This window comes from Trachypithecus francoisi, unplaced genomic scaffold (assembly GCF_009764315.1).
Source record: "Trachypithecus francoisi isolate TF-2019V2 unplaced genomic scaffold, Tfra_2.0 Lachesis_group8, whole genome shotgun sequence".
Classification (NCBI taxonomy): Eukaryota; Metazoa; Chordata; class Mammalia; order Primates; family Cercopithecidae; genus Trachypithecus; species Trachypithecus francoisi.
Window position 1 is genome coordinate 9,332,077 of NW_022681473.1, and position 27,824 is coordinate 9,359,900.

The window sequence follows — 27,824 nt, forward strand, 5'->3', positions numbered from 1 at the left end:
GGTCCTTCCCTAGATCAGCCCAGAAGCTGCATCTCTGGGGTGGATCCCTAACAGTGCTGAGTAGGAGGCAAACCCTTTGGCTTCTAAGGCTGACCCAGGAAGTCTGGACTGGGCCCGCCGGAGGCTCCTCGTCACCAATTGACACGCAGCCTCTGGTGACAGTTCTGCCCCGGAGCCTCAGTATCTTCTTTTGAGAATAACACACACACACCCCCACATCCACACACACCCACAAAGGTGTCAGTAGCTTGTGCCTTTACTATGATGAAAAGAATGCTACTGAAATCTCAAATCAAATAAAAACACTAAGTCAGGGGCGTAAGATTGCAGGCAGGGCTGGAATTACTTATCTGCTCTCCAATGGTTGGAGAGCAAGAGGGGAGAGCAAAGGAACAATCTATTCCCTCCGAGGGGCTCTTACAAGCGGTGGGCGAACAAACCTCCCATCATGTCCTCTTCTAGATTCCGGTGTCCTCTCTAGATTCCACCTGACTCAGCTCCCCTGATATCCCCTATTCTCAGATTTGAGTTCCTGCCCCTTCCTCTTAGCCTACCAGCCCGAGTTACTCCCTGACATAGGCCCCTAGCCCTCCAGGCTTCCACATCTCCCAGAAGCGAGAAAGTTGAGAAAGTTGGACCCAAGGCTTTCAAAGTCGCAGGTTCAATTCAGAACTCTTCGAGAGCCCCCAGGGTCCTGCTCCCACACGTTGGTGTCTTGATACTGGTTACATAACAATCAGTCCCCGAAGTTCTGACATCACCCACTGAAAATTCTCACCAGCCTGGACAGCCAAAGGGGTCTGTGTGTGGCCGGGCAGGATGGCGGGGGAGTGAGCCCCATGGAACAGCCAGGAACTGGTAAGGGGAGGTAGGCATAGGTCCCAGTAAAAGATGGTAAATGATGGTGACCCTGAGAGGAAAGCGGAAGTATTTGGGTTTTTAAATTTCCCCCTAAGTTCCCACAAGATTTCATTGTTGCACCCACACTTCCCCTCTTCTCCGCATAGGGAATTTTCGATTTCACTTCCCAAAACGCAAGTGACCAGAGGGCAAACCCTTTGGCTTCTAAGGCTGACCCAGGAAGTCTGGGCGTTTCGGCTGGCTGGGCTGTGCGCCTGCGCAGTGTGGGTGGCTCCTCGTCCCCTACCCTGGCCGGCCGCGCCTCGGGTCCGCGCCCTCGCCCCACTCTCAGCCGCCGCTCTGCCCCGCAGCAGCCAGCCTCGTGTCCGGCAGTATGTTCAGCTGGGTCAGCAACTTCCTCATGTCCTCCTGCCCTGCCCCAGCTGTAGCCTCTGTGGGGAAGCCTTCTCTTCTCCCGCGCGCGCCCGGTATCACCCATGTCCTCCCCCGCTTGCGTACCTCTCCCACTCCCACCCCTTCGGCCTGAGGGGAGGTCAGGCCTCTCGCTGCCCGTCAGTGTGCCCGTGTGCCCGCTTCTCCCTGCCCATTTTTATTTCCCCAGTCACCGCCCCGCCCCGGATTCTCTACTCCCTCAGCTTGCTCTGCTACCACTTTCCTGCCTCTCCCTCTCCCAAAGCAGATAAAACATGAGGGGACAAAGACAGTGTGTGTCTGGGAAGCTGGGCAGAGAGGAGTAAGTGCCGCGGCCCGGGGGTACTCCGATGCTTCCGGGGATTCTGAGCCAGCCGGAGGACGGCACGTGGGGAACGGCGGGCGCGGCGCGTAGTCAGGGAACCAAGGCACTGGGCACTGGGTGTCTCGTGGAGCCATCCCGCGGGGGTGTGGGGGGTCCACGGTGCCGGAAGGCGCACAGGCCCACGGACCGTCGCTGCTTGACGCCTGCTCCTCGCCTTCCTAACCGCAGGACTTTCGCGAGCCTCCCCACGAGGGGCGTGGCGAAACAGGTACGGTTGCCACGGCACCCGGACCACAGCCTCGCGAGATGTGGAATCAGCCAATGGGAGGTGGGGGAGGGGAAGACGTGGCACAAGTCTGAGGGGCGGGGCCGGGAGGGGCTCCTCCCTACCTCTCCCGATTGCGCGAGCCGCCCCTCAGGGACTGACCCTATAAAGGCCGCTCCGCTAGGAGCGCGCTCCATTCGGCAGGGGGCGTTTCGGCTGGCTGGGCTGTGCGCCTGCGCAGTGTGGGTGGCTCCTCGTCCCCTACCCTGGCCGGCCGCGCCTCGGGTCCGCGCCCTCGCCCCACTCTCAGCCGCCGCTCTGCCCCGCAGCAGCCAGCCTCGTGTCCGGCAGTATGTTCAGCTGGGTCAGCAAGGATGCCCGCCGCAAGAAGGAGCCGGAGCTCTTCCAGACGGTGGCTGAGGGGCTGCGGCAGCTGTACGCGCAGAAGCTGCTGCCCCTGGAGGAGCACTACCGCTTCCACGAGTTCCACTCGCCCGCGCTGGAGGACGCTGACTTCGACAACAAGCCCATGGTGCTCCTAGTGGGGCAGTACAGCACCGGCAAGACCACCTTCATCCGGCACCTGATCGAGCAGGACTTCCCGGGGATGCGCATCGGGCCCGAGCCCACCACCGACTCCTTCATCGCCGTCATGCACGGCCCCACTGAGGGCGTGGTGCCGGGCAACGCGCTCGTGGTGGACCCGCGGCGCCCCTTCCGCAAGCTCAACGCCTTCGGCAACGCTTTCCTCAACAGGTACCCACCCATCACTCCAGGGGGGCGCGGCCGGGGCACACACCGCACTGGGAGCCTGACCCTCCCGTGGCTGTCGCCCCGCCGTCCTTTGTCTCCGAGGCCCCAGTGAGACCCTCAGTGATCACTCCCTGGTCCAAGGGCCCTGCCACTTCCCAGAGAAAACCCACCGGGGGTCTAAGAGTGGGCGTTGCCGGCTCCCCCAGCTTCTGTTGTCCCCAGAATCTTCCAGGTTAACCACCGAGCCCTTCTGCACATCCCAGCCCCACTCCCCTCAGAACCAGGGCCGGGGTAGGAAGCTGAGCCATTCCTGAGCTCCTTTTCTTGGTCTCCACCTCCTTCCCGCAGACTGGATGCACCTAATTTACGGAAATCAACCCTCCCTTCCCTGTCTCCTTAAGTGTCAGTAGCAAAACACAATGAAACTTTTAGTCATTCCCTTTTCTGGTGCCGGGTGGGTCTGCTCTGCCTCCCCTGGGAGGGTGGTTTTGTGTAGGAGGGAGGAGGAGGATCTACTGTGGCTTGCTGACTTTGGGGCAGCCCCTTGGAGGCAGGGGACAGTTGAGGTTTGAACACTTCTCCCAAAGGCAGCTCTCAAGAGGTCAGTGCTGCCTTCAGGGATTTCAGGAACCAGGATGAGGTGGTGGCAGTGGGAGCCCTGCAATGAGATTCTGGCCCTAAGCCCTTCTGTGTGCTGAGAGACAGAATCTGAGGTTCCTGCACCCGCTTGGACCTCCCTTTCCCAGTGAAGTGGCCTCTGCACACAAGGAGAGTGATGTCCAGGACTCTGCCTCTCTCAGTGCTGTGAGTGAAACACAGTGCCTCCGCCCTCGCGGAGTGCAATGGCCAGGCTCTCTTTTCTCCAAAGAAACTTGAGACATCCCAGTCCCAACCCCCAGGCATACCAAAGTACTTCATACCAAAGGACTACCTACCAAAGTACTTCACAGACCCTGCCCTCCCTGCCACCCCACATTCATGGACTCCACATGCCTTTCAAATTCTGCACCAGGGAAGAGCCTCTGAAGGAATCTTTGAATCCTGCCTTCCAGGTCGCCGCCCTGCTTGCCCTGCGTGGTCACATTCCTTTCCAGATGCCATCTAGCCGTGCAGGGCAGCTTGCCCTAGAGCCAAGCCGGTGACCAGGCCTACTCCATGCACAGAGCTGACCTTCAGCAGGGTCTGTTGCCACTTCCAGTCATTTCAGCCTGCCCTCCTGTTTTGTGGCGTTTGTCTATCAAGGCCAGGTGGAGTGCAGCCCTTTGGGCTAGGGGCCCTGAAGAGGCGGGGTCCTCTTGCTCTGACCTTACCTCGGTTCAAGATTTGTGCTTTGCGCACTGGTAGAGAAGTGATTAGCTGAAACCATTAGCTGGTGGGAGCCATTCGACCCTGTGAAAAGTTTGGCGGCTGTGCCAGAAAGTCCAAGTGTTAGGTCTCTGCTTCCATGCAAAACTTTGGGAAACCGTGGGAAGGGTCACTGCCCCCGCTGCCTCTGCTGTCCTGAGCACGTCACTTTCCTTGTGAGGGCACACCTTTTTTGAAAGGAGAAACATGGCACAGGACCAGTTTTCTGAATTTGGAAGCCTAGAGTTTCAGAGCTGGAAGGATCTTAGACATTGTCTCCGCAGCCCCCACCTCACTGGTTCAAGAAACCAAGGCTCAGAGGGTCCAGCCGATTTGAGGAAGTCACCCCTTAGGTCAGCCAGCACTGACTGCCTGGTTTTTGCGCAGCCAGTTACTGCCTTCTGCTGCCTCTACCTGAAAAAGAGCAATTCAGGATTGCTTTGTCCGAGACCGGTGCTTTGATGACTTTGGTGCCACAGGATCTGAGAGGTGGCATACATTTATTTCCTTCTTGCTGCCACCTCATCTCCAGAGGATCCCTGATCACTGATGGCCTTGCTGAAAGGGCCCTGTCAGCCCGCGCTGAGGCCCCGAGCTGTGTCAGGATGTGTAGTGTGGGGAGTGTGCCCGGCGAGGAGGGTGCAACACAGGGGGCTTTTCTCTGGCTGATACAGCCTCTCCCGGCTGAGTCTTAAAGAGACTCATTGAGTCCTGAACTTGACTTTCCGACCTTTTTCCCATATGTGGCTGCTCTAAGAATAAAATCAGCTGGAGCAGACCAAGGCAAGGTGCAGTCAGGGTGTCCTAAGAGTGTCCTGCGAAAACTCATTGCATAACTGGGACTGCCACCTGTGCGTCCTTGGTGAAATGGAATCAGAGGCATCTTTGCTGCTTGCTGCCTTTCTTGTTTTCTGCCATATACCCTGGGCTCTGCAGAGCAGCTGGTTTCTGGGTCCTGTAGATATTAACTTGCTTTCTGGGCTCATTTATGAGGCATTTTTACATATGTGACTTGGCTTCCCATTCTTCTATTCTGTAATCATCTCTCCAGCGCCTCCTGTCCCCAGCAGGAAGGCCAGGCCTGACCTGCGTGCATTGCTGCTGGCACTGGGAGAGTGAGGCCCATGTTTTGCTCGCCCTGTGGGTCAGCTGGTCTTGCTCCACTGCTTTACAGAGCACCCCTTGCCCTGGCCAGCTGCCCTCTGCCTGCAGGCCCCTGGTCGCTGGGGGATGGGGCCAAAGGGAGAAGCTGATCGGCTGGGAGTCCTCCCCTCTGTTGGAAAGGCAGCTTCAAGTCTGTGTCCTACAGATAATAGGTCAGTCTTTTCTTTGCTCTCACTACCTTTTTCAGAGAAGTTTTTTGTTTGTTTGTTTTTTGAGACAGAGTCTCGCTCTGTTGCCCAGGCTAGAGTGCAGTGGCACACAGTCTCGGCTCACTGCAACCTCCACCTTCTGGGTTCAAGCAGTTCTCCTGCCTCAGCATCCTGAGTAGCTGGGATTACAGGCGTGTGCCACCATGCCCAGCTAATTTTCTTATTTTGGGTAGAGATGGGGTTTCACCATGTTGGCTGGGCTGGTCTTGAACTCCTGACCTCAAGTGATCCGCCCACCTTGGCCTCCCAATGTACTAGGATTATAGGCGTGAGCCACCACACCTGGCCTTTCAGAGAATTTTTTAAAGGAGCTTTTTCTGTGTCCAGTGAAGGATCCCTGCTCTCAACTAGGACTGCGCTTGCCTTTCTGGGCTGTTATAAGCTTAGTGTGAAACTCAGATGTGCGTCGCTGAGCCCTGGCCCACAAGTCGCCAGCCTCTCCGTGGCCTTGTTCTTCCTGAGCCTGCTCTGACTTTCAGAGAATAGGGTGTCTGTGCTTCTCCATCCCACGGTCTACCAGCCTGTGTGGTCCCCAGCTTTTGTCGGCGTCCGTTTCAATTCCCTCACCCGAGCGGCTGGTTGAAAGGGCAGGGCTGGCCGTAGCAGTAGTAGGAAGGGGCCAGCTCTCTTCAATGTGGAAATTTAGCCAAGTGGTGGAAAGATGGGATTTCAAGGTCCCGGTGTGACCTTCTGTCTCCCCTCTGAATTGAATGGTGACCTAGGCTTGCACAGTTTTCACTAACAAGTCAGCAGCTTGAAAGTTGATCTCTCAAGCTCTAGGGGAAAAGTAAACGTGAGGAAGTGCCCGTGTGGGTCAGTTTGAGCCTGCTGGTTGCATTCCTGGTTGAGAAAGTCTGTACAATTTGCCGGCCACCCCGGGAAACTAAGACAATAGAAAACCACCTGTCAGTTCCCCGCTTCAGGAGAGGAAGCCACAGATGGAGCGAAGGAGTACAGAGAGCCCTTTGTTGTGTCCGGAGCAGCAATGACTGTGTCTTGATGCCTCTCTTCTGGCTCTTGCTCTCATGTAGGTTCATGTGTGCCCAGCTGCCCAACCCTGTCCTGGACAGCATCAGCATCATCGACACCCCCGGAATCCTGTCTGGAGAGAAGCAGCGGATCAGCAGAGGTAAACAGCTCTGACTGCAGCTCGGCCGCTGGCTTTGTCACAGATCCTTCTCTCTAAGATCTGCAACCTGGTTCAGAGGCTGCCTTTGAGATTTCTCTTTTTTTTTTTTGTTCTGAGACGGAGTCTTACTCTGTCACCTAGGCTGGAGTGCAGTGGCGCTATCTCGGCTCTCTACAACCTCCGCCTCCCAGGTTCAAGCAATTCTCCTGCTCAGCCTCCCGAGTAGCTGGGATTACAGGCGCCTGCCACCACGCCTGGCTAATTTTTGTATTTTTAGTAGAGATGGGGTTTCACCATATTGGCCAGGCTGGTCTCAAACTCCTGACCTCGTGATCTGCCCACCTTGGCCTCCCAAAGTGCTGGGATTACAGGTGTGAGCCACTGTGCCCGGCTGCCCTCAAGATTTCTTCCAGTCTCAGGCTTTCTAAAAAAAAAAAATGTGGCCATTTTACATTAGCCTCCCATCTCCACCGTGCTCTGTGCACTGAGAGGACGGGAGCTGCTTTCTTCCTTGGCTCCCTGGGCCCAGGTGAGGGGAGCAACCACGGTGAGACTGCAGCCAATCTTGTGTGGCTGTCATGCTTTTGAACCCCTGGGGCATGCTGGAAACAACAGGATCAGAATGGGCCTTGGGCCATGCTGTGAGCGTGCAGGAAGCATTGCTGACTGTGAACAAGCCCCCTGGTCCCCAGAGCTTATTAGCCTTAGTCTGTATTTAAAAACCTTTGCCCCCCCAAAGCCATATACGTTCCTCATGAGTCCAGCAGGACTGAGAGAGAGCCAAGCAAAAGGAGAAGCTGGTAGAAATTCATGAAACAGTTAGGGGCTGGTGGAAATTTGCGTGTATTTGTTTAGAGGTTGATAGCAGCCTCCGTGGCTGAGGCCTTCATGCTGTGCAGTAGTGCGCCATGCCCATTCCAATTGTGTAAACTCCTGCCTAGATTCTGCCAAGCTCTTTTGAAGATCTGTTTCAGGATGAGCCTGAATTGGGTCCTCCCATCTGTCACTGCCCCTTTTTCGCAGAAGGGTGGGGCACTTTGGGGCCTGATGCTTTCTGGGAGGAGCTTGAGTTTAGGCTGGTACCCGGCAGGTGGAGTGGAGTCTACAGCTCCAAATGTGAAAATGAAATAAGATCAAACTCAAAGAGAGGTTGAGGACAAGTGAGCAAGTTTGTTGATGATTAACTTGCAGATCTTTCCCGTGTCCCTTACCCTCTGGACTGGCCTGTGGTGGGTAAGCCTTGCAGTCCAAGCCGGCACCTAGGATTTGGGGTGCACGTATCTCTCTGTTGGGGCTCTGAGGGCGTGGGGACTCTGTTCTTGGAGCTGAGAAACCTTGCTTCTCTTTCCTTCCAGCCTTGTGGGCCTTGCCCGTGTGGGACTGCATCAGAGCGTACTGAAATCATTGCCCCTCATCTGGTTTCAGAGCTGCCAGTTAAGCTGTTAGATTCTCCCACCCCTGGTGATAGTGATGCTCTTAGGAGTTCAAGGGAGTAGATTTGGAGACCCTTTCTAAAAGAAAAAAAATAACACGAGGGCTAGTATTTTTATTTCTTACTGCTGTTATTGTTCCAGCCTAGTCTTAGTAAATACCTGATAAGCAAAAACCCTGTCATTTGCCAAAGCAAGGTCAGAAAATCTGAAAAAGTTACTCTTTTTTTTTGTTTTTTTGTTTTTTGTTTTTTTGAGACAGAGTCTCACTGTGTCGCCCAGACTGGAGTGCAATTGTGCGATCTCGGTTCACTGCAACCTCCTACTCCCTGGTTCAAGCGATCCTCCTGCCTTAGCCTCCCAAGTAGCTGGGATTACAGGTGTGCGCCACCCATGCCCGGCTAATTTTTATATTTTTAGTAGAGATGGGATTTCACCATGTTGGGCTGGCTGGTCTTGAACTCCTGACCTCAGGTGATCCGCCTGCTTCAGCCTCTCAAAGCATCATCACAGCCTTGAACTCTTGGGCTCAAGCGATCCTTCTACCTTAGTCTCCCGAGTAACTGGGCCCACAGGCGCGGGCCATCGTGCTCGGCTGGGGTTGTATGTCTTGTGTTGCTTGCCTTGACCCTTGCCCTCTGAGACACTCCCTCCCTACCTCTTACTCCCTCTGCTTCCTTTCCCTGGTAGGAAAGAGGCAGGCAGAGGTGTCTACACTGGCTGTCTCTGGGACAAGCACCAAAGTGTATGCTCCATATCAGTGGATCTGCAGACACAACATGGCATTTTGATTGGGAGCAAGGGGTGGACGTAGGCGTTTCCTTGTGGTCCCCGCCTTGGAGTTGCTTGTACAGATGACAGTTTGGAGGAGCGAGCCAGCAGGACACAAGGCTGCTGTCAGTGTGCTGACCTGTTCTGCCTGTGTGGCCTCCCTGTCCCCTCCAGGCGCAAAGTGTGGCCCCTCTGCATCCCTGAGAGGCCAGGCCGCCCTGTATCCACAGAAGGTCATCTCTAGCCATCATGGGCAGGAAGGAGCTGGTGGCTGAAACAGAAGTACATCACTCTGATTGGAGGAGGGGTTTCCTGCTGTGAAGTAGCAGAAGATCAAACCGATTTTACTCGACCCTTTCTTTTCCTCCATAGCCCTAGCGGCCTTGGTTTAGATGTGTCTTACTAAAAGTTACCTGGTTAGGGTTTGAATGATGTTGGTTTTTTTTTTTTTTTTTTTTTTTTGAGGCGGAGTCTCGCTCTGTCGCCCAGGCTGGAGTGCAGTGGCCGGATCTCAGCTCACTGCAAGCTCCGCCTCCCGGGTTTACGCCATTCTCCTGCCTCAGCCTCCCGAGTAGCTGGGACTACAGGCGCCCGCCACCTCGCCCGGCTAGTTTTTGTATTTTTAGTAGAGACGGGGTTTCACTGTATTAGCCAGGAGGGTCTCGATCTCCTGACCTCGTGATCCGCCCGTCTCGGCCTCCCAAAGTGCTGGGATTACAGGCTTGAGCCACCGCGCCCGGCCGATGTTGGTGTTTTATTGTCAGAAGAAAGCATCGCTCAGTACCTCTTGGAGGTGCTAGGTGTAAACTCCAGGATGAGCCCCACTAGGTGGACACAAGGAGTGGATTTCTGTTTCCTGGAGGCCATGCCCATCAGTCATGGAAAGGCCCGTGTGGCCTGTCCAGCAGAGGAAGTCGGAGTCGAGCAGTACGTTCCCGGCAGGGCTGGCTGCCTACTACTGCCTTTGCTGGTGGCGTGGAAAGCAGGTGTTTCCCTTTCAGAAAGATAGGGCCGGCAGAGTACACACATGGGCCCCAGCGTGACATGCCTCCCCTGTCCTGCCAGCCCGTTCCCTGGAAACATGTCCTTGTGGAGGCCATGGATGGACATTGGGGTTGCTGATTTCATTTACTTCCATTTCCCACCCTGTCTGGCCCCTCCTGGCCTCTCCTGACTCTTTTTCCCCTTTCCCCATGGTCCTAATGTGTGCAGGAAATATGGTCTGGAAAGATAAGGTGGGCTGGTGCAGGCCCAAAGCGGTTAGGATGCAGCCGGGCTCTGTCAGGGATCCCTGAGGACTGCCTCAGGGACGAGAAGGGGGCCGGGTTGGGGTCTCTCGGGCTGCCTTTGCCTGTGTGCTAATCTGAGTGACTTTAAAGATACTATTCTCCTGTGTCAGCAGAGAAAGGTGGCCTCTGGGGGCTGCGTTCATTCTTGAGTGCTGCCTGTGTGACTGATAAGGGCACAAAGGGCAGCTGGGCCTGGCAGGGGTGGTGCCCTTGGCTCCAGGGGCTGAGGACCAATTGCGTGGTCCCAGCAGTGCCTGGATGCCGAGTCATCCCCTGGCGGGGCCTCTGTGGGCAGCCCGGCCAGTTCGTTCCCCATCGTGGTCACTAGGCAACTGTGAACAAAGCGGGAGTTTTTGTGCCTCAATCTCCCCATGAAAGCTGTATCAGCAGGGTAGTGCTGCTTCAACTTGCAGTAGCAGATCGGAGACCTGGCCAGCTTTGTGTCTGACTTTCTGCTGGCCACTGCCACGTCAGTGAGTTCCACTGAGTTATCACAGCTGCTGCATCTAGGAGGAAGCTCCTGCCTTTCAGAGGAGGAAGCAGAGGCTTAGGAAAGTTAAGTAATTGGCCTAAGATGACAGCCAGGCCAGCAAGTGTCGGCGCTAGGATTTGGACCCAGGCAGGGGCTGTGCTCCTGCTGCGGCAGAGCTGAGAAGGGCGCCTTGGCGTGAAAGCTGCGGGTCCAGGAGTGCCGAGAGCTTGGGTCAGACAGATCTTTGCCCTGGTTGGGTCATTACTGTGGAGGTCTTCTCAGCCCCCCTGAGACACACAGAGGCCACCCTCTGTTTCTCTCCCGCCCAAGGTTAGACTCCAGTCCTGAAATGGACCTGAGGTCTGGGGCTTTGAACAGCAGTGCTGGTATTGTCTTCCCTGTTCCCTGTCTCCAGCCATAAATGACCCCTTGGGCTATCCAGGGAGCCTGGTGGCCTGGGCTCTCGTTTGCCCTCTGGTGGTCTGCAGGCTCCCTCTAAGCCTGGGAGCTGTCCTGATCCTTAGTCGTTGGATGGAGTCCCTCTGCCCACACTCCCACCTGTGTGTCCTGAGCCCTCTGGCCCAGAGGCGGGCCTGCGCGGTGGGCCGCCCCCACTTGCTGTCGGCACCTCCTGAGATGGAGATGCCGCTGCCAGCAGCCCCCTCAGGCCGGGGTTTCACCAGGGTGCTCCGAAGACCATCAGATGCTCCCAGGGGCAGCCCAAAGGCCGTGAGCCAGGCCACGTGCTGTGTCCCTCTTGGATTCAGCATCCACAGCACAGGTAGATCAGAAGTTCAAGTCCCACATCAGTACTTGGGGAGCTGGGTGGCTCTAGGGAGTTGCCATAGTCCCTGAGAGCTGCATCAGTCCATCAGGAAACAGCACAGCTGCTCTGGTTATTGTAGATTACTGGAATTTACATGTTAAGCTCTTGCCCTAGTGCCTGGTGCACAATTAAGTGTTCAAGTGTCAGCTGGTTCATAGTCAAGAGATTGAAAAGCCCAGGGCTTTCCAGACTATGATCTGAGTAACATCCTGGGGAGTATCAGGGCAGCGCTGACTCAGCCGGGATTTCCCATTGGGTTCCAGGCCCTCCTTTGCTCCCAGCTCCAGGCCTCCCGAAACCCCCTGCTTGTCCCACCTGACTGTGGCCTCCCTCTGTGGCCCAGCAGGCCAGGATGCCAAGACAGCTTTTGGCCTCAGCCTCTGCTGGGGGCGTGCAGGCTCTGCCGCAGAGGAGGCGTACCAGGCGCTGCCTGCGCTCGGCACCTGTTCCCCAGGCTGCGCACTGGTGGTGGGCTGGGGAGCAGCTGGCCAAGCGCCTGCAAACATTCCGTTTATATTTGGGGGATGAGGCATTCTTCATGCGTTTGAAGTCCTTGCCTACACACCCATCAGAATCTGAGCTTCTTAAGCCCAAAATACAAATCCTGCGAGTAAATAAGAGCAAACATTTACTCCTGCTTGCAGTGTGCCAGGCTCACTCCATCCTCCCGCGGCCCTCCCGAGCTGGAAACCTACTCTCTTCATGTTACAGATTGAGAAGCTGGGAACCGAGGTTCTGAGAGCAGAGACCTGCTGGGTCATACAGCTGGTTGTTGAGTAAAAGGTTCAGGATGGAAATGTGGGCCTGATTCCAGAGCTCCTCTGCCCCCTCCCGCCCCTCTTTTGCTGCTTCTGTCTGATTTGCTGGGGTCTACGTTGTGTGTAGTGAAGTCCACCCTCCTCAGGTGCCCTGCTGTACAAAGCATTCCTGGACGGCCACCACCATGACACAGAGCATTCCCATTGTCCGAAAGTTCCCGTGCCCGTTATAGTCACTCCTGGTCCCAGGCAGCCCACTGACCTTTGCCTTTTCCGGAATGTACCTAAATGGAGTCATACAGGATGAAGCCTTTTGCTTCCACCTTCACTAAGCAGGATGCTTCTGAGCTGCATCCGTGTGTTTGAGAGCACCCGTGGCCCGCTCCTCTTTGTTGGGGTTCCTTGTCCCATCATAGGGATGTACCATCAGTTGTCATCCGTTCACCTGTCAGGGGCGCCTGGGTTGTTCCACCTGGGGCAGTTTTGAGTCAAGTTCATGCTTTGTGTGGATGTGTGCTGCTGTTGCTCTCAGGTAAAGCTGAGGAATGGAGGCGCCTCTGTGTTCCCCTGGAAAACCCTTCCCAAGGAGTGTCAGCCTGAGCAAGCCCAGGAACGAGGCGTGGGGTACGGATTCTTCTTAGTTCCTAGATCTCTGTTTTGTTTTCCTGGGCCCAGCACGCGTTGGAAACGTGTGTGATGGAGAGCTAGGGCGAGAAATACTAAAGCCCACGCAGCTTGAATGACAGGAAACAAAAGTTGATTGAAGACAAACCCTCTATTGTTTCATGTTCTAGAAATCTTTGGAATGTATAAAGCAGCTTTTCCCCCTGCGGCTGGAACTACCTGTGTTTTGGAGGCTGCTGGGGTAGGGCAGGGAGGCCTGAGAACCTCCCTTTTCCCCTTCTGTACTGGCAAGAAACATGGTCCGGCTGTTGTCAGAAAGGCAGATCCTCTAAGGCCAGCGCCTGGAGAGAGGACCCCAGAGCCACAGTGGCTGGAGGAGGCTGGGCAGGATGTGGGTCGCCATGAGAGGCACCTGCGTGCGTGCTACCCTGAGGTGCCACGCGTGGCTCAGACTGGTTGCCTGGAGCCGCTCTGTTCTTTCATCCCACACCCCCAGGACTTTTCGTTTTCACTTTTTAAAAATTGTGATAAAGTACACCTAACATATCATATTTACCATTTTAATCTTTTTTTTTTTTTTTCCGGGGAAGATGGAGTTTCACTCTTGTTGCCCAGGCTGGAGTGCAATGGTGCAATCTTGGCTCACTGCAACAACCTCCGCCTGCCAGGTTCAAGCGATTCTCCTGCCTCAGCCTCCCAAGTAGCTGGGATTACAGGTGTGCGCCACCATGGCCGGCTAATTTTTGTATTTTTAGTAGAGACAGGGTTTCACCATGTTGACCAGGCTGGTCTCAAACTCCTGACTTCAGGTAATTCACCCACCTCAGCCTCCCAAAGTGCTGGGATTGCTGGCATGAGCCACCACACCCAGCATTTTTTTTTTTTTTTTTTCTGAGACAGAGTCTTGCTCTGTTGCCCGGGCCTTAGTGTGGGGGCACAATCTCGGCTCACTGCAGCCTCTGCTTCCCGAGTTCCAGCGGTTCTCCTGCCTCGGCCTCTTGGGTAGCTGGGATTACAGGTACACAGCACCACACCTGCCTAATTTTTGTATTTTTAATAGAGACGGGGTTTCACCATGTTGGTCAGGCAGGTCTTGAACTCCTGACCTCAGGTGATCAGCCCGCCTTGGCCTCCCAAAGCACTGGGATTACAGGTGTGAGCCACTGCGCCCGGCCTCATTTTAACCACGTTTTTTGGTCATGCACCCCAGAAAAGTAGATTTTAACTCTTTTTTTTTTTTTTGAGACGGAGTCTCGCTCTGTCGCCCAGGCTGGAGTGCAGTGGCCGGATCTCAGCTCACTGCAAGCTCCGCCTCCTGGGTTTACGCCATTCTCCTGCCTCAGCCTCCCAAGTAGCTGGGACTACAGGCACCCGCCACCACGCCTGGCTAGTTTTTTGTATTTTTTTAGTAGAGACAGGGTTTCACTGTGTTAGCCAGGATGGTCTCGATCTCCAGACCTCGTGATCTGCCCGTCTCGGCCTCCCAAAGTGCTGGGATTACAGGCTTGAGCCACCGCGCCCGGCCGATTTTAACTCTTTGTAGGTGTGCATTTCAGTGGCATTTAGCACGTTCTTCATTGTTCAGCTGTCAGCACCATCCAGCTCCAGAGTTCTTCAGTTCCCAAAGGGAAACGCTTCCTGCTCAACACCAGCTCCCCTCCCTGCTCCCTGCGCCCCGCGGCCCCTACACTCCCCATTCTATATTCCTTTTCTGCGCACTTGATTTCTCCTGGTATCTCCTGTAAGTGGAATCCTACAGTGCCGTATCCTTTTGGGACAGGACGTTTTGAAAAAACTTTCATTTTAGGTTCAGGGGCACATGTACAGATTTGTTATACAGTTAAATGGAGTGTGGTGGGGTTTGGTGTGCAGAGTATTTGATCACCCAGGTAATAAGATAGTATCTGATAGGTCTGATAGGCAGTTTTTTTTTTTTTTTTTGGAGACAGGGTCTCGCTCTGTCACCCAGGCTTGGAGTGCAGTGGCATAATCATAGCTCACTGTAGCCCCAACCTCCCAGGCCCAAATAATCCTCTTACATCAGCGTCCCGAGTAGCTGGGAATACAGATGTGTGCCACCACACCCAAATTTTTTAAATTTTTGTAGAGAGGGGGTCTCGCTATGTTGCCCAGGCTGGGCTCAAGCAGTCCTCCTGCGTCAGCCTCTCAAAGTGCTGCAGTTACAAGCGTGCCCCACCGTTCCCAGCCTGCTAGGCAGTTTTTCTGTCCTCGCTCATCCCACCCTCAAGCAGGCCCTGGCGTCTACTCTCTTCTCTGCTGCAGTGTGTACTTGATGTTTTGCGCCCACGGATAAGTAAGAACATGCAGTATTTGGTTTTCTGTTCCAGTGTTAGTTTGCTGAGGATAATGGTCTCCAGCTCCATCCGTGTTGCTGCAAAGGTCATGATCTTGTTCCTTTTTATGGCTGCATAGTATTCTATGTGTATATATACCACGTTTTCTTTATCCAGTCTACTGTTGATGAGTATTTCGGTGGATTCCATCTTTGCTATCATGAATAGTGCTACAATGGACATATGTGTGCATGTGTCCTTATGGCAGAATGATTTCTATTCTTTAGGGTTTATGCCCAGTAATGCGATTGCTGAGTCGAATGGTAGTTCTGTTTTAAGTTATTTCAGAAATTGCCAAGCTGCTTTCCACAGTGGCGGAACTGGTTTACATTCCTACCAAGCAGCGTATAAATGTTCCCTTCTCTCTACAACCTCACCAGCATCTGTTACTTTTAGACGTTTTAATAATAGCAATTCTGACTGTTATGAGATGGTGTCTCATTGTGGTTTGATTTGCATTTCTCTAATGATTAGTGATGAGTATTTTTTCATATGCTTGTTGGCTACGTGTGTGTCATCTTTGGAAAAGGTGACAGGCTTATTTCATCACTTAGCATCCTGTCTTCCAGGTCCCAGGATTTTCTGAGTCAGAGCTTCCTGGTGGCTCACGATTGCTTATCAGAGGGGGCTCTTGCTTTTACTCACTAAAACCACTCCCTCTGCAGGTGGGCCTTTCTCTCCAGCCCACCAGCTTGGGCCATGTTTTCTGTGTCCTTTTGCTAGGTGTCAGTTCTGTCACTCCCACCGAGGCCTGAGCTAGTCAAGCTAACAGCAAGGACCCTCCCTTGGTGGGTTCCAAAGCCTGAAGGCTTGTTGCCTTGGGCAGTGCCGGGGTGCTGGCAAGCCCTGTTCTGTACTTGTCACCAGCCGTCCAGCTCTGATCCAGAGAGTGGCTCGATGCTCCCGCTGTGCGGTGTAGCCTTTGGCACCTCTTGAAACCCGGCGTCTTTAAGACTGAGTGAGGTGCTTTGAGGGCAGTGAGGACCTGGTGGGCTAAGGAGCACCAGTGGGCCTGGTGGGGCTTGCAGTTACCTGGTCACATGCCTGTGTGGCACGGGCCCAAGTGCTGTGGCCCTTTTTGTCACCTGTGGGTGTGGCTGGCCGGTCACTGTGTTTCCCTCACAGCAAAAGCACATTTTCTATAGTAAACAGGAAATGTTATTCACCTGCAAAAAATGGACTTACTTCTGTTGAGTCCAACTTGAGATGATGGCCAGTAACTGGGTTTCCGGGCAGGTGGGGCCGGGCTCCTAGACCTGGGGCAGGAAGTTTTGGAGTGCTCACTCTTCCTTCTCCTCTTTTCTCTCTCTTTCCCCAGGGTCCCCCAGCCATCCAGGGGGAGGTGGGAGTGGGGCCTTGCTGGGTGGAGTTTGGGAGGGTGACCTCAGCTCCCCAGGCGCCGTTCTGACTCCCAGGCCAAAGCTAACATGGGCTGAGCACAGCCCATCAGGGCGCCCTTATTCCCAAGAACTCAGTTTTGGCATCACAGCCTCCCCAGCTGTGTGAATTCTAGTTTCAGCTTGTGGCGGGCTGACGACAAATGATTTGTCGAGGGGAGAAGTTCGGCCCCCTTTTTGCTGAGCGAGGAGCCTCAGTCCTTGAGTCATCGCGTTTTCAGTACTGACCTGCGTTCCCAGAGCTGGCCATAAAAGGTTGTGTGCTGCGGGCCCCAGGCAGGCCCTGCAGGCTCAGCTAGTGTGGCCTGGTGGCTCTGGGGTCAGAGGTGGCCTCTCCCTGCCCCTGCTTCCCTCATGTTGCCCTTGGCCTCTCTTTCTGGTTTTCTGCTGAGACTTCACCCTTTGGGCATCCCCTCCTGTGGAGCTCGGAGCCAGCTGCAGGGAGTCCGGGCGCCTGGGGCCTTGTACTTTGGAAGCAGGAGCCTGTGGTGGCATGAGGTGCCCTGGCGCGATGCCCTTCCACACCTTCTGGGCACAGGGAACCTGGCAGTTCTACTGTCTCTGACCATCCGCCCAAGCCTCTGGAAGGCTGATCGGGCCTCCCTGCCCAGTCTGGAGGCCAGGACCCTGGCTCCCCGCACTCCTACCCTGTTGAGAAGCTTGGCCCTCAGGGCTGCTTCTGGTCCGAGAGCCCTATTTCCTGTTGGGCTGGGGCAAGGAATGGTTGCACATCACCTGTGGAGAGGCTGCCAAGGCTGTGTGGCTGAAGCTGTGGATTTGGGATTTTCCTTATGTTTTGGTGACTTTGCTCAAGGATGAAAGTTCTTGACCGATGATGGGTCCCAGGCCGCTGTCCCCTTGTTCCCACAGAGCCCTGGCTTCCCCGGCCCCTGCCTGCGGAGAAGGCTGTCCCTGCCGGGTCCTGGGCTGGAGGCCTAGTGCTCCCACATGCCCTCCTCCCTGCAGCGCCGGCCGAGGAATTGGTATTTACATTTCACAGATGGAGAAAGTAACTGAGAAGTTTAAGAAAAGAACTTCAGGTCACAGAGTCAGTGGCAGGGGGCGGGAGTGGAGTGCAGAGCCATCTTAGTGGCCTGAGTTCCTTCTGGGAGCATCAGGTGTGGGGAGGGGCTCCGCACTCCTGTGGCTTTGGGCTCACAGATGGCGCCAAGCACGCTTGGGCCTAGGGCCGGGGCGGGCGGCGGGAGTGTTTATCCCATGAACGAGCTTGGCTCTGCACACCCGGTGGTGCCGTTTATCTTGGCGTGCTTGTGCATGGAGGCGGCCTCTCGGGAGCCTGGGCTGTGGACCTGCTTTCGCCCTGGAGGGCTTAGCAGGGTGGGAGCAGTGGATGCCACCAAGGGGGAGCCCGTGCGGTGGTGGAGTCAGCAGCAGCTCCCACTGGGGTACGGCAGGGCTGCCCTCCCATCACCATGGGCGATCCTGTCCAGCTGCTGCTTTTCCCTTGGAGCTCCCACCTCGCTGCTGTTTTTCTATCCCCCTCAGTCTAGAGAGCGCCCGTGTCCATCCCCAGCTTGGCCAGAGGGTGGTGAGTGTTGTTCACGGGGATGCCAGGAGTGGGCAGTGGGGTGAGGACGGGTTTGGGTCCAAGCTGGGCGACTGTCAGACTGTTGTGTGCAGGAGTGGCTTCTCCCACTTATTTCCAGAGCCTGACTGCTCTCTGGGAAGTACTTCGTGCTTCTGAAGAGGGCCAGCCTACATTTGGGTGGCCTGGGACCTGTGGGAAGACTGAGCCAGGGACGTGGAGCCTTGCCCAGAATCAGGCAGAGAGGATGTGGCCCCTCGGGGGTGGGGCCCAAGCTCCCCAAGGACTCCAGGCCTTTGTTTCCACATGGCCCGCCTGTCACTCCTTACTCTTCCTAGACCGGGAGGGACAGAAGTTTTACTCTAGGGCCAGAGGAAGAGGTGAGGATTTGTTTTGTTTTGTTTTGTTTTTCAGACAGGGTGTCACTCTGTCACCCAGGCTGGAATGTAGTGGCATGATCACGGCTCACTGCAGCCTCAACCTCCTGGGCTCAGGTTATCCTCCTGTCTTCGCCTACCAAGTAGCTGGGACTACAGGCCGGTACCACCTTTGTAGAGTCGGGATTTTGTTGTGTTGTCCAGGTGGAACTATTTTGAAGAGGCCTAGTTGTCATATAGGATTTAAATTAAACTGCTGTTACAGAGACCCAAAAATTATTGGCTTAAGTCAGATAGCCGATAGTTGATGTGAAAAACAACAGTCCAAGGCCATTCTGAACATGCAGCTTTCATCTCTGAACCCAGGGTGCTTCCTCCAGCTCCTCCCACCACATCAGTGTCCCAGTCCTCAGGAGGGAGAAAACAACAAAGGGCTCATGCTCCTTTCCTTGTTCGTTTCTGCTGAAGGAGGCTGAGAAATGCAATCTCCAGCTGGGAGGCCATGAATCCAGCTGAAACTAGATAGTTATATCTAATTCCTTCCTTTAGGAGGAATTTCAGCTAGCAGTCTCTGCCACAGGCAACAGAGTTTGCTTTTTTGTTGGGCCTTAATTGGGCTGTAATGGGTTGATGGGAAGCAATATAGAATAGAGTTTAGAATCCAGGCCGGGCGCGGTGGCTCAAGCCTGTAATCCCAGCACTTTGGGAGGCCGAGACGGGCGGATCACGAGGTCAGGAGATCGAGACCATCCTGGCTAATACGGTGAAACCCCGTCTCTACTAAAAATACAAAAACTAGCCGGGCGAGGTGGCGGGCGTCTGTAGTCCCAGCTACTTGGGAGGCTGAGGCAGGAGAATGGCGGAAACCCGGGAGGCGGAGCTTGCAGTGAGCTGAGATCTGGCCACTGCACTCCAGTCTGGGCGACAGAGCGAGACTCCGCCTCAAAAAAAAAAAAAAAAAAAAAAAAGAATCCAGGCACAGTGGCTCAGGCCTGTCATCCCAACACTTTGGGAGGCCAAGTCAGGAGGATCTCTTTGAGCCCCGGAGTTCAGCATAGACATAGTGCTGAACATAGTGAAACCCCCATCTCTACAAAATAAAAATTTAAAAATTAGCCAGACATGGTGGCACATGCCTGTAGTCCCAGCTACTGAGGAGTCTAAGGTGGGGGGATGGCTTGAGCCCAGGAGTTCAAGGTTGCAGTGAGCCAAAATTGTGCCACTGCACTCCAGCCTGGGTGACAAAGCAAGACCCTGTCTCTAAAAAAAAGAATATAATTAAAAAAAAAAAAGACTATAGAGCCTAAAGCTGGAGTCTATCCAGTCCAACCACTTTGTTTTGGAGAAGTATTTAAGACCTAGGAAGGGGAAGTGGTTTGTAGCACTTCCTGGGCTTCTTGTAGAGCAGAGGTCAGCAAACTTTTTCTGTAAGGGTCAGATAGTTAATACTTCCAGCTTTGCAGACCTTTCACAGCTTTGCAGTTTCTATCACAACGACTGAACTCTGCTGTGTTAGACAAAAGAAGCCATGGATAATACAAATGAACGTGGCTGTGTTTCAATAAAACTTTATTTATACAAACAGGTGGTGGGCCAGCTTTGATTCCTGAGCTGTAGTTTGCCAACCCTTGTTGCAGAAAATAAGTGAGATCCTGCAAAATGGGGAGCCTGGCACATCAGCACTGAACAAGGAGCAGCTGCAGTTACTGTTGCAGGCGCCTCTTGTCACTGCCTTTCCAGGGCACACAGCTGGCAGGTGGCAACACTGGAGTCTATGATCTACCGTCTGTGCTGTGCTGAGCACAGTGCTGGGTCTCCTCACTCTTGCCCTCGTCTGACCCACCTTAGAGCTTGCACTGTGGGACAACTTTTGCATTAGCACCTGTTTATGCCAAGTGCTACATGGGTTGGGAGTGTTATGGTGGGGGCAGGAATAGGGGAGATAATCCTGCCCTCAGGGTGCTGTACTGTCTAGATGAGCACCTTCTAGGAATTTTTTTTTTTTTTTTGAGACGGAGTCTCACTCTGTCACCCAGGCTGGAGTGCAGTGGCCGGATCTCAGCTCACTGCAAGCTCCGCCTCCCGGGTTCCCGCCATTCTCCTGCCTCAGCCTCCCAGGTAGCTGGGACTACAGGCGCCGCCACCTCGCCCGGCTAGTTTTTTGTAGTTTTTAGTAGAGACGGGGTTTCACCGTGTTAGCCAGGATGGTCTCGATCTCCTGACCTCGTGATCTGCCCGTCTCGGCCTCCCAAAGTGCTAGGATTACAGGCTTGAGCCACCGTGCCCGGCTTATTTTATTTTATTTAGAGACGGAGTCTTGCTCTGTTGCACAGGCTGGAGTGCAGTGGCGCGATCTCAGCTCACTACAACCTCCTCCTCCTGGGTTCAAGTGATTCTCCTGCCTCAACCTCCCAAGTAGGCTAGGACTACAGGCTCGCACCACCAGGCGCGGCTAATTTGTGTATTTTTAGTGGAGACAGGGTTTCACTATGTTGGCCAGGCTGGTCTCAAACTCATGACCTTGTGATCCTCCCACCTTGGCCTCCCAAAGTGTTGGGATTACAGGCGTGAGCCACTGTGCCCGGCCTGTAGGAATTTTGAAAACTATCTCAGGCTGAGAAAAACCAGGCCAGGTTGGAGATGAGAGCCATCAGAGCAGCAGGTCCCTTGGCACCCCTGAGCTCTCCCTTCTCTTCCCCGCAGGCTATGACTTTGCAGCTGTCCTGGAGTGGTTCGCTGAGCGTGTGGACCGCATCATCCTGCTCTTCGACGCCCACAAGCTGGACATCTCCGATGAGTTCTCAGAAGTGATCAAGGCTCTGAAGAACCATGAGGACAAGATCCGCGTGGTGCTGAACAAGGCAGACCAGATCGAGACGCAGCAGCTGATGCGGGTGTACGGGGCCCTCATGTGGTCCCTGGGCAAGATCATCAACACCCCTGAGGTGGTCAGGGTCTACATCGGCTCCTTCTGGTCCCACCCGCTCCTCATCCCCGACAACCGCAAGCTCTTTGAGGCCGAGGAGCAGGACCTCTTCAAGGACATCCAGTCTCTGCCCCGAAACGCTGCCCTCCGGAAGCTCAATGACCTGATCAAGCGGGCACGGCTGGCCAAGGTAGACCCCGGGGTGAGGGGAGCAGCCTATTGCCAGGAAGGGCCGTGGGGCTCTGAAATAGGCACTCAGGGCCCGGGATTGCCCAAGACCCATCCCAGCTCACTGCACAGGCGGACCTGCGCTGCGCTGTTTCCCTCTGCAGAAACCAGTCTTTGGTCAGCACTTGCGTGCAGCCTGCTCTTAACTAAGATTCTCTACCCGGCCTCCCTCTAAACCTGTTCTGTGTGTGGTTCATACCCCATCTACTTTCAAGAAGGGTTTGACTATGCTTACAACACAGAAACAGCACACAGGAAGTTACCGCTGAAGCGAAGGAGGCAGCCTCAGAAATGGGGTGTTGGGAGATAGAGCTCTGAGGCTTGTTGGCTTCCCTGTAGGGTTTTTTGTTTTTGTTTTTGAGGCAGAGTCTGGCTCTGTTACCCAGGCTGGAGTGCAGTGGCATGATCTCAGCTCATAGCAACCTCCACCTCCCAGGTTCGAATGATTCTCCTACCTCAGCCTCCCGAGTAGCTGGGATCACAGGCACACACCACTATGCCCAGCTAATTTTTGTATTTTTAGTAGAGACAGGGTTTCACCTTGTTGGCCAGGCTGGTCTCAAACTCCTGACCTCAGGTGATCCGCCCACCTCAGCCTCTCAGCGTGCTGGGATTACCCCTCTGGGGTTTACTGAGCCTGAAGTGCACTCAGCACAATGTTGGACGCCAGGGACATGGCGGGGAGTGACACACAGCCCGTCTACCCCTCAGCCTTCATGGGGGAAGCAGAGCACACAAACAAAAACTAAACATCAGTTATTTGTGTTGTCTCGGAGTGAGCACAGGCTGCTGTGGGAGCTGGCGCTAAGGGCTGTCCCAGTGGAGTAGAAGGGCTAGGGGAGGCCTGGCAGGAGCTGAAGCTTAAGCTGTGAAGCAGCCAGCTCGTGAGGAGACGGTGCCAGCCTCTAGACTGGGGAGCACTGGGCACGGAAGCCAAGGTCACGCTGAGGTGGTATCAGTCCAGCAGGCCTCGCAGACCATCCTTACGTCTCCTGGCAGCCCAGGCCTGGTGGCAGCTATCAGCAGCCTCTGAATGGCCGAAGGGTTTGGAATCTCAGTGGCTGACCAAGTACTTGAGAGCCAGCGTGGCTGGGGCCAGGATACGAAGGTTGATGCCACCAGCAGGCCCTTCCAACACAGAATGACAGAACACATGCCCTTAGGGTGTCGGACTTTGGATAACACCCTATTGTGAGCCAGCCTAGAGTAGTCACCAAGAGTGACAGTCCCGGCTATGATTGGGGTTGGCCCCGTGGACAGGAGTGTTTGACACAGATTGAACAGCTGAGAAGTGACCAAGCCCACACTTGTATCTTAGCAAGGCACCTAGCTATTCTTTCAGGCTCTTAGCACAGGGTTCGGCTGTTTAAGAAATAGGCTCCAGGCCGGGCGCGGTGGCTCAAGCCTGTAATCCCAGCACTTTGGGAGGCCGAGACGGGCGGATCACGAGGTCAGGAGATCGAGACCATCCTGGCTAATACGGTGAAACCCCGTCTCTACTAAAAAATACAAAAAACTAGCCGGGCGCGTTGGTGGGCGCCTGTAGTCCCAGCTACTTGGGAGGCTGAGGCAGGAGAATGGCGGGAACCCGGGAGGCGGAGCTTGCAGTGAGGGGAGATCCGGCCACTGCACTCCAGCCTGGGCGACAGAGCGAGACTCCGTCTCAAAAAAAAAAAAAAAAAAAGAAATAGGCTCCAGCCAGGGATGGTGGCTCATACCTGTAATCCCAGCACTTTGGGAGGCCAAGGTGGGTGGGCAGATCACCTGAGGTCAGGAGTTTGAGACCAGCCTGGCCAACATGGCAAAACCCCATCTCTACTAAAAAAATAGAAAAATTAGCCAGGCGTGGTGGCACGTGCCTGTAATCCCAGCTACTTGGGAGGCTGAGGCAGGAGAATCACTTGAACTCAGGAGGCAGAGGTTGCAGTTAGCCGTGCCACTGCCCTCCAGCCTGGGTGGCAGAGCAAGACTATATCTCAAAAAAAAGAAAAAAAAGAAAAAAATAGGCTCCGGCCAGGCATGGTGGCTCACACATGTAATCCCAGCACTTTGGGAGGCCAAAGCAGGAGGATCCCTTAAGGCCAGGAGTTAGAGACCAGCCTGAGCAATCTAGTGAGACCCTGTCTCTGTTTAATTTAAAAAAAAAAAAAAAAAAAAAAAAAAGCCCTTGCTGTAGCTCCCATCTCTAGGCCAGGCCAGAGCGTGGCTGGGGACCTGTCCTGCCTGCCAAGCCAGGCCCTTTGGTAATACGTCCCCAGTTCTTCAGTAAGACAGCACAGAGAGCAGGGTGCTTGCCCCCACCTCATGGCATGCAGGGGGTACCAGGGCAGACATTTGTGTGGGCATTAAGGCTTCAGTGGCAGCTGTGCCTGTGGCCAGGGTCACAGTCCCCCGATCTCCAGAGTATAGCTGAGGACTAAGGATGGGCACTTCCTGGGAAGCCCATGCCCCTGCCTCCTCAGAGGCACGGAGACTCTGCAGGCGTTGAGCACAGTGACCCTCGTACCCACTCTGTCTCGAGGCCAGTCAGAGGGCATGTGGGTACTACCTGGCCTGAGCAGTGAGAACTGACTCATCATCCTTTGCCACCACTGTCCTCCCCTTGTGTCCCAAGTACCCTGGGTCCCACCTCACCTGCAGATGAGGAATTCTCATTCTGGCCTGAACCTCCGTGAGCTGTGTGCACCGGCATGGATCAGATGCCTGCTCTGGAGGACACAGGGCTGCGTGGTGTTCTTATTTTTAATTTTATTATTTTATTTTTTGATTGTTTGGAGACAGAGTCTCACTCTGTGGCCCAGGCAGGAGTGCAGTGGCATGATCTTGGCTCACTGCAACCTCTACTTCCCAGGCTCAAACCATTCTCCTGCCTCAGCCTCCTGAGTAGCTGGGATTACAGGCACTCACCACCACGCCCGGCTAATTTTTACATTTTAGTAGAGATGGGGTTTCACCATGTTGGTCAGGCTGGTCTCAAACTCCTGACTTTAGGTGATCCACCTGCCTTGGCCTCCCAAAGTGCTGGGATTACAGGCGTGAGCCACCATGCCTGGCTGGCTGGATGTTTTTCTAGAGATCTCCCTTCTGGAGCCTCCCTGTGAGTGGAGTCAGCTTTGAGAGAGGAACCCGTGCAAAAACCCAGGTGAGTGACCCCGGCCTAAAAGGACAAAGGACGTCCTGAGCTGATGGGTGTGGGTGTGGCCCTGTCTGAGGCCCTCTCCTTGCAAGGCAGAGATAGCTCCCCTGCTCAGCCACCTTTGAGGACAGACAGGACAAGGGGCGGGCATGAGCCCCTGCCTGTCTGTGAGACCGTGTGTGATCACCAGGCCCTAGGCACACTGAGTCACCGCGCCTGAAAAACTCTGTGGCCTCCAGTGTTGCCTCACACCTGCCACTTCCTTTTCCTGAGTGAATGGTGCTCTCTGTGGTGACTCCCACCGGCCTGGGATCTGCCTGCCACAGTGTCCCTGGGAGACCCTAGATCTAGACCCACATGGCACGGGGCTGTCTCCCTCAGGCAGTTCTCAACCAGGCCCCTGCCCAGGGCAAACAGGCTCAGGCTGAGTGGGGTGGTGGATGGGCTGGAGCCGGGGAGAAGGGCAGCGAGGCTGGCTGGCCGTAGCCCTCCGTGGCTGGACACGACTTGGCAAGGCCGAGGGATCTGAGGGCTGGGCTGCTCTCGAGGGGTGCCAGGTTCCCAGCTTGCTGCGGGGAAATGAAGGGGGTACCGCCCTGAACTGGCACGTCTAAGCAAGGTATTGACGCTTGGATAAAGCTGGCAGCCGCCAAGAGAAGCCTTTGTGGGATTTTTTGAATCCTTCGTCATCCGAGCTGTGATGATGGAGTGGAGTGTGGCGCGGGCCCATTGGAGTTCTGTGGGCTCCGTTGGCACTCGGCAGGGATTTGGACACGCAGGTTGGTGGACCCTGCCGGAAGCCTGCTCCCTGCTCGGGGGAAGGGGGCTTGCAGAGAAACAGGAAGAACATGGGCTGTGAGGCACCTTCAGCAGCCCTGGGTTCCAATCCCAGCTCCTCCACGTGGGAGCCAAGTGTCCCAGGCAGCGTTTCCCAGCCTTGCTTAGGGCCGGGGTTGGGAGAATCCCACCCCACAGGGCTGCGGTGAGGGTTGAATGGAGGGTATGGGATGTGCCCAGCGGTGCACAACAAATGGCCTCCTTTGGGTTGACAGACTTGGTTTTACTGTTCCTGGATCATCACAATGATCCATGCAAGGCCAAGGCTCTTGCCTTCTGTTTCAAGTGCGTTTTCCTGTCCTGCCGTCTGCCCCGGGGCAGTGAACACTGTGGCTCTTGCCAGATGGTGTCTGTTCCTAGGCCTGTGGGAGCCGGCGGTGGCAGCGGCCTTAAGCTTGACCCATTCCTCCCGCTTCCCTGTTCCTGAGCGAGCACCTTGGAGTATCCTTGGAGTGTCCTTGGAGGTTCTGTTCTCGGGGGCAGCCTGGGACAAGACAGCGCCTGATGGCCACCCTCTGTCTTCACAGGTTCACGCCTACATCATCAGCTCCCTCAAGAAGGAGATGCCCAATGTCTTTGGTAAAGAGAGCAAAAAGAAAGAGCTGGTGAACAACCTGGGAGAGATCTACCAGAAGATTGAGCGCGAGCACCAGATCTCCCCTGGGGACTTCCCGAGCCTCCGCAAGATGCAGGTACGGCTGTCCCGAGGCCCCATGCAGGCTGGTGGCCATCAGGGCAGGAGGAAGGCCGAGGGCACTGGATTTGGAGGGAATCCCATCTCCATGGGGAAGGGCCTCCCTGAACGGAAGCAGCTGGGTTAATCACCGGCACCCCACCCAACTCAGAGTTGACCCAGGCGGTGACACTGCAGAGGGGAATGTGGTGACTCACCCTGCATGGTTGGGGGAGGGCAGGGCCGTGCCAGCCGCTCTAGTGCCCTGTCCATTAATCCTTTGCTGCCGCCCTGCAAGGAAAGAGCTGGAGTTGCCTCCTGTGTACAGGTTAGAGAGCCAAGAGCCAGAGGGGTTTGCCGAGTCACCCCTGCTAGTCGGGGGGAGCAGCACTTTCTGCTTGTGAAGCCCTCACTGGAACCACTTGGCCTGGAGTCTGGGAGGGGCCGCCCTCCCCAGCCCTTGTCTTTCCTCCCCTGCCCACAGGAACTCCTGCAGACCCAGGACTTCAGCAAGTTCCAGGCCCTGAAGCCCAAGCTGCTGGACACGGTGGACGACATGCTGGCCAACGACATCGCGCGGCTGATGGTGATGGTGCGGCAGGAGGAGTCCCTGATGCCTTCTCAGGTGGTCAAGGGTGGCGCCTTTGACGGCACCATGAACGGGCCGTTCGGGCACGGCTACGGCGAGGGGGCCGGCGAGGGCATCGATGACGTGGAGTGGGTGGTGGGCAAGGACAAGCCCACCTACGATGAGATCTTCTACACGCTGTCCCCCGTCAACGGCAAGATCACGGGCGCCAACGCCAAGAAGGAGATGGTGAAGTCCAAGCTCCCCAACACCGTGCTAGGGAAGATCTGGAAGCTGGCCGACGTGGACAAGGACGGGCTGCTGGACGACGAGGAGTTCGCGCTGGCCAACCACCTCATCAAGGTCAAGCTGGAGGGCCACGAGCTGCCCGCTGACCTGCCCCCACACCTGGTGCCGCCCTCCAAGCGCAGGCATGAGTGATGGCACCCGGCCCCGCACCTGCCATCTGCACGCCCGGCTGGGAGGCAGAGACGGGGGAGGGGAAGGCTCACCGTTTCTCAAGGTCCATAAAGACTGAGTGGATGTTTCCTCGCCTCTCGAAAAGGAAAACCACCATCTTTATTTTAAGGCTGTTCCTGGGCCTGGTGGGGGAGGCAGGGGTGAGATGATGGAATTTTGTGCACAAGAACTATGGATATTTTAATATACAACGTTAGAGGCAGCGTTCTTTGTCGCCGCCTCCTCTGTGTGACAGCCACATGTGCACAGCCTCTGCCCCCCACCGGCCTTTGCTCTGCTCTGGCTGCAGCTGGACAGTGCAGCGACTGTGACCGCAGGGGAGCCAGGTCGCCCTTTTGGCAGCTGCTAGGCTGGGGCTGCATGGACAGGAACACCAGGTACCCTCCGTTTGCTTCTGAGCTGAGGTTGCTTCACGGGGCCGTGGCTTCCTTCCTCACCCGGCTCTGCCTCCCCCGTGCTCTCAGGCGAAGCGGGTTCTTGTGCCTTCCCCTCCCTGGCCCAGGCTCCCCATGCGCGGGCCCTGCCCTTTCCTCCCACGCCCCACCAGCTCCGATGCGCCACCCTGCTCAGCAGTCACAGAAGCAGGGCCCAGCAACCTTTTTCAGGGGTCCAGGGAGTAGGAGAACCATCTTCCAGAAAAATACATAAGCTAGTTTCTGTTCTGTAAAGTG

General features: G+C 55.4%; 1 protein-coding gene across 4 annotated transcripts; it reads left to right on the forward strand.

The window, feature by feature from the left end:
- The first annotated feature begins 761 nt into the window (after window positions 1–761).
- EHD1 (EH domain containing 1) lies at window positions 762–27,821 on the forward strand. 4 transcript variants are annotated; one of them, XM_033203890.1, is made up of 7 exons: window positions 789–858; window positions 1,541–1,865; window positions 2,192–2,618; window positions 6,364–6,461; window positions 21,009–21,421; window positions 25,960–26,124; window positions 26,590–27,821. In XM_033203890.1, the coding sequence occupies exons 3-7, from the start codon at window positions 2,215–2,217 to the stop codon at window positions 27,112–27,114; spliced, it is 1,605 nt and encodes a 534-aa protein (XP_033059781.1). In that variant the 5' UTR covers window positions 789–858; window positions 1,541–1,865; window positions 2,192–2,214; the 3' UTR covers window positions 27,115–27,821. The 4 variants fall into 4 exon arrangements, with proteins under 4 accessions (XP_033059778.1, XP_033059779.1, XP_033059781.1 ...); XM_033203887.1 differs by lacking the exon at window positions 1,541–1,865 and having other exon boundaries at window positions 762–858; XM_033203888.1 differs by lacking the exon at window positions 1,541–1,865 and having other exon boundaries at window positions 771–868.
- Window positions 27,822–27,824: the final 3 nt, after the last annotated feature.